This window comes from Phaethon lepturus, unplaced genomic scaffold (genome assembly GCF_000687285.1).
Source record: "Phaethon lepturus isolate BGI_N335 unplaced genomic scaffold, ASM68728v1 scaffold3578, whole genome shotgun sequence".
In the NCBI taxonomy this organism is placed as follows: Eukaryota; Metazoa; Chordata; class Aves; order Phaethontiformes; family Phaethontidae; genus Phaethon; species Phaethon lepturus.
The window spans coordinates 17,605-29,593 of NW_010559571.1; the positions used below are offsets into that span (position 1 = coordinate 17,605).

At 47.1% G+C, this 11,989-nt stretch overlaps 1 protein-coding gene across 1 annotated transcript; it reads right to left on the reverse strand.

Moving 5' to 3' along the window:
* Nucleotides 1-6,245: 6,245 nt before the first annotated feature.
* Nucleotides 6,246-10,587, reverse strand: MAL (mal, T-cell differentiation protein). Its single transcript, XM_010293387.1, has 4 exons — nucleotides 10,501-10,587; nucleotides 6,879-7,046; nucleotides 6,568-6,696; nucleotides 6,246-6,320 (listed from the first exon to the last, which is right to left on the reverse strand). Exons 1-4 carry the CDS (start codon nucleotides 10,585-10,587, stop codon nucleotides 6,246-6,248), a joined length of 459 nt encoding a protein of 152 aa, XP_010291689.1.
* Nucleotides 10,588-11,989: the final 1,402 nt, after the last annotated feature.

Genomic DNA, 11,989 nt, shown 5'->3' on the forward strand with positions numbered 1-11,989 from the left:
CAACTCCATGTTTTTGTCTTGGGCAAGGCAAAAGAGACAGTGGAACCAAACCCAAACAATGTTTTATCACAAAGTGTTAGAGCAATCCAGGCTATAAAAAAATTCAGGAATTAACTCCTGTGCCTCCCAGTCTATGAGTGTTTGTCATGGCATTTCTCTGTATGCCAAAAGATGCTGGTACCATCTCTTTTACTTCAAGACCAGCCTGGGAATTTACATTTGAAGTTCTAATGTTAAAGGTATTTAGGAGCGATATTTTGCATTGATTTCAGTGCAAGTTTCTAAAGACAGCAGTCACGTATGTACAAACAGGTGTGATGAATTTAATTGAGTGTTACCTCGCCTGGTAATGAAATTTCTAATTCAAAGGCCATGCCTGCTGACCAGTTGGCTGAAGGTTCTATTCCTTTTTGCCAGTCAATCTAAATCCACCTTCCATAGGATACAAAGTGTTCAGTTTGCAAACTGCCTTGCAAACAGCAGATGAAACTACCAAGAATGCGTGCTCATATGTAGCTTGCATCCTACTGTTGAGTAAAATCAAGAATGAATAAACCTGGGCTAATCCTTGCTTACCAAATGCTTCCTGCATTTAGATGACCTTCAGTTTGCCTCTGTCCTTGCAGAAACAGTAAACTGAAGTGAGTTGGCTCTGCCACTGATCCAAAACAGCCTCAGCCTGGGTAGTAGAGAGAGCCTAGAGTGACTGGATCAGCTGTTTCTCATTTGCTTCCCTGTGTTGCAGTGAGCAGATGGATCATGCCAGCATTTTCTCTCTTCTCAGAATTATGAATAAGGTGCGTGTCAGTAGCAGGTAGTTGCATCCACACTTGGAGATGTCCTACTGCTTCATTGCACTCTATTCTTGCATTTTGTCACCCAACACATACGGAAAATTTATTTTTCTGGCCCATATTCTGGCCTAAGAATGGTGATGGTACCACAGGAGATCAATCATACCAGGCCACTGCTGCACAAAAATTGTGGATGTGGGTGAGGTCAAGGTCTCCAGCAATGCCACATCTCTGTAGTGGGGTGAGATGGCAGAGTTGGGCAGGCCCTTGTGTGGTCTTGGAAAGGGCTGAAGAAAGACAAGCTGTATGGACAGGCCTAGCTAGCTTAGCTAGTGCCACCCAATGCAGAGCAAGTTGTGAAGCCCAGCTCTCCCCAGCTGACCTGGACCTGAACACTGATCCATGTGCAACCCAAACAGATCTCACACCACGTTTTCCCAGCTCATGAGGTGCATAGGCCATCACTTGGCACAAGGGTCCCAGCCTGTCTTTTGTGAGTAGAGGTCTGCAAACAGACATCTCCCTTGAACCCTTCTTGGTCACTCAGTAATTTCTGGTCTCACTGCTAGTGCAGGGTAAAACAACACATAGTTTTCAGTGGATCTTTCTTCCATCAGCCAAAGCACTAGGAAGTGTCTGACTGATTTCTATCTGGTGCCTCCAAGAGAATCCACACAAGCCTTGCAGGTCCACCTTGTGTGCTAGTAGAAATGAGGAGCTGCAAGGTAAGGAAGGTTGAATGTCATTTGCCTTTTCAGAACTTAAAGAAAGTAATATAGTAACCATCAACCTTCCTCTTTCTCCAAGGTCTGTGCACTAGCTACACTTGCCTCTGCTCCCATGAAGATCTTCAGGACTCCTCTGCCTTGCCTCTGCTCTCTGGAGGGGGTGTAGGGCTCTTCTCAGACCCATAACACATTAACTTGTGTTTGAGCACTTCCATGAATCAGCAATAAGGAATTTCTATCCCTGTCCTCAAAGCAAATGGGGTTTCAGTGCTTCAATCTGTCAGCATAAGGGAGACCACGAAGCAGGAGCAGGCCATGGTCTCAGTGCGAATATCAGAGGTGAGGAATGGACCATAGCTGGGTCAGGAGAGAGGGAAGCAGACCGAGCCAGCCATGAATCAGACTGCCACAGACCCACATGATCCCTCCATAGAAGTCATCTTTTGTGGGTTTCCCATTTTCACAAGTTTGTTCATATTAATATAGGTGCTGAACAGATGTTTTACCCAGCATACAGTTTGCTCATCACTTACTTACAGACAAAGCTGACTATAAAATGTGGGACATCAGAAACTTCTACATTTTCCATGCAGCTGGCCATAATTTTCTATTATGTTTCTTTGCTTTCAGACAAAGCAAATTCTTCTCCTACAGTTCGGGAGAAGATGGAAGTGCTAACTCACTGCATCACTGGAGGCAAGGTATCCAATATACAAATATTTGGGGAACAGCTAACATTGTGGTTAGAAGCTATTTAATTAAGCAAGAGCAATCAAGATTGCAATCTGGGCATAGTTAATGAATGATATGTCTGTAATCTTGCTTTTATCACAGGAGCTGAGGTTTTGCCTGCCTTCAAGTGGATAGTTCAACTAAAGTCTAATTGCTGGCTCGCTAGAGCAGATGCCTGCAGACTTCCTTGTTTTGCTGAGGAAGCTGGAGAAGAGCAGAGATGGGAACTCCAGTTACACTAGCAGTCAAAATCTGGTGGCGGCTGCGGGGATGCAATAGGCCCAGTGTTTTTAACAGTGTGATGGGACTTGTAAGAGCTCTGAAAAGGGCTGATTTGTGGCTTTGGGCTGCTACATCTGCAAGGGAATCCCAGGGATGGGGAGGATAAATGAAATGGCCTGAGGAGGATGCTGTTGGAGATGAGGTGCCAGTCTGGGGGAATCTGAGCAAATGCAGAGCCTGGGATGGAGCAGCCCCATATATCAGGCCAGGCTGGGAGCAACTCTGCAGGCAAGGACTGCGGGTGCCTCGTGGTCAACAAACTGCAAGAGCCAACCGTGTGCAAACAGCGCTCAGCAGAGCCAGCCATCTCACATTCTGGGGAGCCGTGCTAACATGCAATGAACCCCAGACAAGTATCTCCATGGGAGAAGGATCAAGCCTGCAGTGTTCATCATGCACAATGTTTCCAGTGGGGTGACAGTAAATTCTCAGGCCAATGCTATCCTTCGAGCTTTCTGCGCGAATGAGACCTGGTGCACATATTATAGATGGTTTGTAGATCCTGGGAGATTCTCTGAGCTCTGGGCAGCACCTTTCCCTTCAGAAGCATTGAGGTGTGCCATCTTCCAGGCAGCTACCTTGGGCTGCCCAGCTTCCAGGGCATGTGGCTCTATTGAGACTGATAGGAGGGCTGGGCATGATGGGCAATGGAGACCACGGGGTATTTTCTTAATTTTCTTTTTCTCTTTTTACTCTTCTTTCTACCATGCAGGGAACATGCATATTGCTGCAACTCACCTGGCACCTGACAGGTGCAGTTCAGCAGCCTGGTGCAACAAAGCACTGTGTCTTGGTCCTATGCTGGACTCCAGCAGCCCTGTGCCAAACAGGGACACACATTCACCTGCAAGCTGTTCAGCTGCATGGGATTGAAGTTGTGGCCACAGTGGGAGGGTTTCAAAGTTGCAGCACTGCTTTGTATCAGTTCTCTGGATGCTCTTGACAGTGTGGTGGCCCTTCTCTCTGCCCAGCCCTCCCCAGGCAAAAACTTGGCCCAGGTTACACTGGGGCCACAGGGCCTCCCTCCCAATGCCGTGTCCACAACCTTGTCTCAGCTTGCTCCACAGCTGCACTGGGGCTGATGAGCACTCCCATGCCAGCAGCACCTGCCTGGTTTTTTCCAGTGCTGGTTTACAGCAAGGTTATGCTAATGCTGGGGGGGAGGTATCTCAGCAAACCAGGTGGGGCCAGAAGGAAAGGGACGAGCAGGTGAACTAGTGCAGACTGGTGTAAACTGGTGTGTGGCAGGGAAGGGGCAAAGCAAGGCAGAAAGAATTTGGGAGGAGAGATGGGAGCCCTGCCAAGACGTAGACTACAAATGTGATGGCCACGAGGCACAGGGACATGGACGTGAGGGGACAGACAGCACTGCTTGGGGCAGAGGTGCTGGGCACACCTGGGTGCAGAAGGTGGAGAGAGATACCGCATCCCAGCGTCCAGGGTATGACTGCAAATGTCTGCCTTTCTGAATAGACCCAAACAGAAAAGCGTCTTTGTTTTTTAATGCTAAATTCAGGGGCATAAATAGAAGCAGGGCAAATCTGAGCACCAACCCCCTCCACGCACACACACCCCACGATGACGTGATGTTGAAACCAGTTTCAACAGGTGCGTGTTAAACCTTCAGAACCAAGTGCCATTGTCAACTTGGCTGTGAGTTCTCCTCCCTGCTCTTAAAAGGGGTTTCTTTTTCCACCTCTGTTGCAATCAGCTTGCTTTTGTCACACTAACACAAGCAAAACAAGTCAGGCTGGTTTTCAGCAAGGAAAAAACAAGTTAAAAAGCCAATGTTTTCTTCACATTGCAATTAAAAACTTCAACCCAAATCCATGGTCACAGCTCAAAACTGTCCCGTGGATCTGAAGCAACAGAGGTGTCTCCAAGTCAACTTCCATTTCCCTTCCATTCTCAGTCTTTGTTATTATCCAGGAACTTGAGACTCAAAATGGAAGCACTTTTTGCCCCACAAGCTGGAAGGGCTAATTTGGTACCACTGTTTATTAAGCACCTATAACATGTGAAAACACACCTTCTTGGGTCTAAACTCCATTTAAACTAACTCACTGTCGTGGTTTAACCCCAGCTGGCAACTAAGCACCACCCAGCCACTTGCTCACTCCCCCCTGGTGGGATGGTGGAGAGAATCAGAAGGGTAAAAGTGAGAAAACTCGTGGCTTGAGATAAAGACAGTTTAATAGATGAAGCAAAAGCCGTGCACGCAAGCAAAGCAAAACAAGGAATTCATTTGCTACTTCCCATGGGCAGGCAGGTGTTCAGCCATCTCCAGGAAAGCAGGGCTCCATCATGCATAACAGTTGGGAAGACAGATGCCGTAACTCCGAATGTCGCCTCTCTCTCCTTCTTTCCCCCAGATATATATGCTGAGCATGACGTCATATGGGCTGGAATATCCCTTTGGTCAGTTGGGGTCAGCTGTCCCAGCTGGGTCCCCTCACAATTTCTTGTGCACCCCCAGGCTACTCGCTGGCAGGGTGGTTTAGAAGGCCTTGACTCTCTATAAGTAAGTCCTACTCAGCAGCAATGAAAACATCCCTGTATTATCAACACTGTTTTCAGCACAAATCCAAAACACAGCCCCATACTAGCTACTATGAAGAAAATTAACTCTATCCCAGCCAAAACCAGCACACTCACGCAAGTTAACACTCTGGAGTAATTTAAGCATTCAGATGAACATCATCACTGACATTAACCTGAGACAGTTTAGCTCCTGGCCCTGGCTAGAGCCCCACAGGCTCCCCTTGCCAGAAAAGTCCTGTCATTCATACCCAGGTCTGTGCCTCCTTCTTAGACATTGCCCTGTTACAGTGCAGTGCTCCTGATGCTGTACAGGGCTGTGTACCTGTGTGCAGCAAAGGGAAAATAGCAGAAGTGACTCTTGTCTACTTGCAAAATCACAGCAAACCCATCTTTATTAGCAACATAGTGCTGGTGTATGTGAGAGCAGCCATGCACCAAAGACAAGAAAGAGTTGGTTACCTCTGCTTATTCAAGATGTTATTCTACTCATCCATACAATTCTCCTACAGCCGACTGTGCATCTTTTAAGTTGTATTTTGTAGGGGCATTAAAGACAGCGGTAATTCCTGGCATTATGGTTGTGCCTCATGATTCAGCAATACCCTTCAGGTGTTGCAATAACTCATATTGCCTCTGAGGCAAGTTAAATATTGTCCCCATTTCTCATCACGAGTCAGAGATGACATTTCCAGAAACTGCCTGAAAATGTTCTTTTGGCACAAAAGGTTTAGGGAGAGAAACAGGCTTACATGCATAGGCGACAATTAAAATGACCCAGTTTCATACTCGTGCTCCGTAGTGCTGGTTCAGGCTTCCCCCGATAGCAGTAACAACCCTGGAAGCATAAAGGTGTAGTTCAGGGAGATTTTAGCACTTTGAGCCCAACTATATTATTCTTTTTAAAACTGGATGTTTTTCTGTTTCGGCCCAAATTACCAGCATCAAGCTATATCCAACCCAGAAGAGACTGAAGGGAAACAGATTGTGCCAGGATATAACTTTGTCTGGCAGGCTCTTTGTCTTCATTGCCATGGTCCCACATAAAAAGCTGCTTGTTTATAGTTTATACATTAAAAACCAAAACCCAAACCCAGCCTGGAAACTGCAGTTATTGAACAACTTTTGTGTTCATGAGGTGACTACAAGACACACTTGTGAGGGGAGGCTCTTAGGATGATTTCCATCGCAGGAGTGAGTACACCTTATGGATCACGTACATCAGGGTAGCTAAGAACGCAAAAACCTACAATGGAAAAATACATCAGCCAGTTAACTTCTTGTTGTACGGTATGAGTTCCTGCACTGAGCAAACACCTCATGGTGCATTATATTTCCATTGACTCTTGCATGTTTGAAGACATTCATGCACAGTAGGACTGAGACTAGTTTCTTTCCCACCCACCCCCCCCAATGGTTGGTGCAAGATTTGCCCGTGAAGCTGCTCCATAGTCACTTCCTCACCTTCCTTCCCCTGCTTGCCAGGTACTCACCACAGCAGCAATGTTCTCCTGGTAGATGATCAGAGCATCACTAGACAAGCTGATGCTGTAGGTGAAGTAGGCTTCCAACACGGCAGCACTGAGGTAGAACAGAGCTGCTGTCTCCTGGCAGATGACATCCTAAGAAACAAGGATCACACAGTCATTTCCAAGGAGGAAGCGCACTGCAAAGGGGAAAAAAAGGGAACCCACACAAGCAAGCCCCAGCCTGTGATTTGGAGTGCAGTAGCAGCAAAGGAGACAATTGTCTACCAGTCATACCAGGGAGGGGAGAGGCTCTGAGGTTTGTCACATCCACTTACCAAGGTGACCCAGGAGCTGCTGCCCCCATGCGCCCCACAGATATAGAGGCACAGGAGGGTGGTGGACATGATGAAGCAGAACACAGAGACAAACATCACCCAGCCTTGCAGGATGGATGACGAGACCTTCGAGGATGCCACCAGGATCCAGACAAGGCCCCCAAATATCTGCAAGTGAAAGTGGGAGAGAAGGAGAGCATGGGATAAATTAGGTTATCCAGAGTAGAGCCAAAAGCCATGCACACCTCTGGCACTAGCACTGCACGTAGCAATAGCCCAGGGATGCCTTTGACTTATTCCCAGACTCCACTTAAAACTGGGTATTTAGCTGGGAGCATCTGCCTCTGATCTTGACCCAAAAAAAGCCTCACTGTAGCCCTGCCTCCTGGTGTCACTGCCGTTCACGCCCTCCCCACATCAGTGTGCTCAGGAGGCTTGTTCAGACATTTTTGAAGGCTGGTTTCGATGAACAGGGAGGCTTAATTCAGGGCACATTTGCTTCACACCCAGTGTGGCAGATCCCTGAAAGGAGTAGTGTCAAACCCAGCTCACCTGTGCAAACAGCACAGACATGTGGCCTCATGAAGGCCACAGACATTTCCTTAATGAAGTACACATGCAAATGTCACACTGAAAGGAGAGAAAACAAGTTGAAGAGAGGTAATACAGCCAGTTTTACTCTCTGAGATAGGGGAAATAAGGTTGAGGCTCCCAGCACCTCCTGGGAAGGGGGGCTTATATTGCTGCTCCAGCTATTTGGGTCATCCTTCACTGGTTACACTGGAGCTGTCCAAGTTACCAGCTGCTGGTCCAGTAGCAAGTGGGACCCCATTCTTCTCAGCCAGCCTTGGGAGTTTGCTATCGGTTTACTGGTGGGGTGGGGAACACAAGGACAGCTATATCTAGGCTCCATGCTTTCTCCAACAGCAGATTCCTACACAAGAGGATGAGAGCACAATGTCCAATGCTGTGGAATGTCCGAGCTACAAGTGGTGTCTTTGCACTAAAATGCACTCAGCAGATCTTCTCTGATACAAATCAGCCCAGTTGTTTCTTGAACTTCTGCAAAGTTTAGTCTATGCAGCCTCCTATAATGAGGAGCCCCTCAGCTGAATCCACACTGTATGGAGACCAGTGCTGCTGGGGGGACCTATCCCTCATTAGTGGCTGGTCTTGGATTTGCAGGCAAATCTCCAGAGCTAAGACAGCCTCACTGACTCTAAGATCATTCTGATAGCCAGTGTATGCCAGGCCAGCCTTTACCAGCATCCAGGTGACAACTCATACAAATCATGGCACTTCCATTTCCTTGGAGGCATTTTTCAAGTGGAAAAAAAGTTTCTGATTTATGATACTCAGAATATGTCACACCATTTGTGTCACACCACATTTTTAGGAAAGTTCATCAGTTACATTATGCAAAGTGATACATCACATCATTGATGTGGTTGACACCTTGCAAATATCTGAGTGAAAATAGGTCATCCAAAGTGCTGCTGTTTTGGTGCCTCTTGTAACAACCAAAGACTGACACTTGACCACTAATCCAATCCCTGTAATAACTCATGTGGTAACACCACGAGTGCAGCACAGCTAAAGATCCTGGAGAAAACCTTACAGTTGCTCCATTAAAATCCAACACATTTGGGGTGAGATACGAGGTTGGGGGAAGAAGTATCACTTCTCATTTCTTACCACTCCCCATCTCTCCTTTCTGTAGGATGTGATTTCTCGCTCAGGAAAGTATGTTTGACATGGTTTGATTACTGACTTTGGTTTTATAGTGCTGCTGTTGAGCAGACTCATAAAAATGAGGAAGGAGTCAAGAGGCTTTCAATAACAACCCACAGCATGTTGGGGACAGCAGGCTAAGAAAAACTTGTCATTTAAATAGCCTTTTACAAACAAAACATATCTCTTCTCAGCTTGTTTCAGCTTTTGCACATAGGCCTCGCTATCCATGTATGCAGAAAGCTCTTCAAATAAAACAGATTACAAGAATTAAACCCACCCTCACAGAATGAAAATGGTAGTTCTTAATCAGCACATCCACATGTGGCAATCATCTGAGATGCAGGCAGGACCTTCTGGCATTTTTGCAACTGTCTTTCTTAGAATTTTTAAATTACTAATACTTAGAATTTCTTAAAATTTTTAACCCACTGCAGGCAACACCAGATTCCACTACGGATTGAGAAATTCTATATCCTTCTGAATGCTGTGATTCAAGGCAGCCACCTCCTTTGTACACAGCAGAGATAATATAGCTGCACAACCTAGAGTCATACAAGAAATCCGGTTATGCAGCATTCCTCTTTCCTGGGTGGCTCCTGAGCCTTTAGGATGCACATTTCCAGATTTTACCCAAACCAAAGGATAGGGTGCTTATTTTTGTCTAATTAAGCAAGCTGCCTTGCCAAATCCCCTGGAGACAGGAATTACAAACAAGCAGTTGAAGGAACAGCAGGTACCATAAGCATGTAGAGGCCAACAGCATGCTCAGCACCAGGACTAACGCAACCCAGTGGCAGGGGTGGCTGGCAAGTGTCTGCCCAGCCAGAACCTCCACAGAGACTTTGCACCCTCCTTCATGCAGCTGCAGGAAACCTTGCTCTCAGAATCTGGGCAGGGACACCAAGTCCCCAAAGCATATTTGGAGGAACTGAAGCAAAGCCTTTCTCCACACATCAGTAATGCCTGCTTTAACCCAATTCCTCTTTGCTTGACTGCAATCACTAGAGAATGAAGCAAATGCTGTAAATCCTAGGATTGTGGACTGAGTTGGGTGACAGGAAATTATTTGGTACCAGATGGCAAAATTGAAGTTTTTAAGCATGAAATAATCTGAGTGCTGTTCTACAACACTCAGCCAAACCCCTTAATACAGGATGAAAAGCGCTCAGGCTTTGGAAAAAGCCTCTCAAACTGTTGTGAGAAGAGCAGGTTTAGGGGCAGGGGAAAAGGACACAGGAAAAAGGTTCTAGTTGAAACTTTCCATCTTCCAGTCAGTGTCCACAGCAATTGCTTTTAATCACCTGTGCCAAATCCATTAAGATTATGATCTTCTCCTACTCAACGAAATTACAATATGGGAAGAAGTTACAAGGTGTTTGTTCACCCTTTGCTCACCCACCGTTGCCCTCACACCCAGGTCCAGCACACTGCATCTCCAGTTCAGCAATGGTGCAGCTGAGCAGTACAGCTTCAGCAGCCTAGGCTCTTTACTGTTGCAAACAGTTACCTCAGCTAGCCTTTACCCCATGCTTTAAGCAAGCAGTTTGTCCTCTGCCTGTATCAGCTGCTAAAATCATCTTCCAGTTAATTGTCTCAATTTGGCAACCTACTTTAAACCCACCAGCAATCGCCCTTCAACTTTGTTAGGCAGGAAGTTACAAAAGGTTTTCAGAGGCACCACTGAAATCCCCTGCAGACTAAAGGAGAGCTTCAGAGCCCCCAGCTTGGGGCTGGTTGTTTTCTTTGAGAGTGAGCTAGGCATCAGGGGCTGCCCCCAGACCCTTGTGGCTCCTGTGTCAGGTCTCATCCCTCAGGTACCTGCAGCACCAAGTGTACTGGATGCCCCACAAGCAGCATCTTCCCTCCCCAGGGAAAAGTCAGCACTCACAATTTCAGGAATGAAGAGCACATCTGGGAAAGTTGTCAGGACAGCCAGGCCACTGGGCAAAGAGGCGGTGGAAGTTGCCGAGGTCATTGCGAGCCTCTCCCACTGTGAATGTCAGCTGCTCTGGCTCTAGCTGCTGGAGGTAGCTGCCAAATGCAGCCTCCTTCCCTCCCTCTTTCTCTTCCTCCTTCCCTCCCCTTCTTCCTGCTCTTCCTTCTTCCCTCCCTCCTTCCTGCTAGCAGGTGAAGAGAGCTGTGAATGGCACAGGTGTGGCCAAACCCTGTGACCAGGGGTTACTTGGTGGCTGATGGGAGCCAGAGGTTTTCAGGAGATGAGGGCAGCCCTGAGGCATTTTGAGCAGAACTGTCTCTACACAAGCTGAGCATGTAAGGCAAGTCCCTGGGCGGTGGTGGGTGGCACTAGCTTACATCTGAGGATGTAAAGAAGACCTGTACCTGTCCAGCTGGGCAGCCCCTCATCCCCTTTATTTGCTCAGTAAATCAGCTTGTCCCCCACCCACATGAGCTGGCCACAGCAGTGGGCACAAGGGCAGCTGGCAGACAGGGCAAGTCAGGACATGCCAGCTACTGGCAAACACCGGGGCTGAAAAATGTCTCACAGATGGAGATGCATCCTAAGACAAGGGCAGTCAAATAGCAGGGCGAACCACTTCCATTGTCTCAGAAGGAAATTGGATATGCAAGGTAACAAAAATGACCTCAATAATGAGATCTCACAAGCCATTTGGCTTCTTTTCTTTGCTTTTTTTTTTAGTCTGGAGTCCATGGGAGTGAGTCATTCTCCTCTCCATAATATGGAGTGTTCGCTTCTTTTTAACATGCTCACTCAACTAACCAGTAAAACCACACAACTCTGGAAACTAAGGCCAAAGACATGAAACAGCAAGAAAATAAAAGGAGCAATGTGGCAATGCACATTGCTGTGGACCAGTGACCCACAGAAGAAATGCCCGTTTCAGCTAGGCCTTATATATGGTGCTTGCCCATAGAATCATAGAATCTTTGTGTTGGAAGGGACCTTTAAAGGTCATCTAGTCCAACCCCCCTGCAGTGAGCAGGAACATCTTCAACTAGACCAGGTTGCTCAGAGCCCCGTCCAACCTGACCTTGAATGTTTCCACAGATGGGCCGTCTACCACCTCCCTGGGCAACCTGTGCCCGTGTTTTACTACCCTCATTATAGAAAATTTCTTCCTTAGATTTAGCCTAAAACTACCCTCTTTTAGTTTAAAACCATTACCCCTTGTCCTATCACTACAGGCCCTGCTAAAAAATCTGTCCCCATATTTCCCATAAGCCCCCTTTAAGTCTGGAAGGCTGCAAGAAGGTCTCCCTGGAGCCTTTTTTTCTCCAGGCTGAACAACCCCAACTCTCTCAGTCTTTCTTCATAGGAGAGGTGTTCCACCCTCCTGATCATTTTGGTGGCCCTCCTCTGGACCTGCTCCAACAGGTCCATGTCTGTCCTGTGCTGA

Bases quoted from the DNA above. Each gene is read 5' to 3' on its own strand.
- MAL (XM_010293387.1), bottom strand. From the start codon at position 10,587: ATGACCTCGGCAACTTCCACCGCCTCTTTGCCCAGTGGCCTGGCTGTC. The intron at 6,697-6,878 runs GTAAGTGGATGT...CTTGTTTCTTAG, and splicing joins GCAGCTCCTGGGTCACCTTG to GATGTCATCTGCCAGGAGAC. The intron at 6,321-6,567 runs GTGAGTACCTGG...TTTCCATTGTAG, and splicing joins AGGAGAACATTGCTGCTGTG to GTTTTTGCGTTCTTAGCTAC.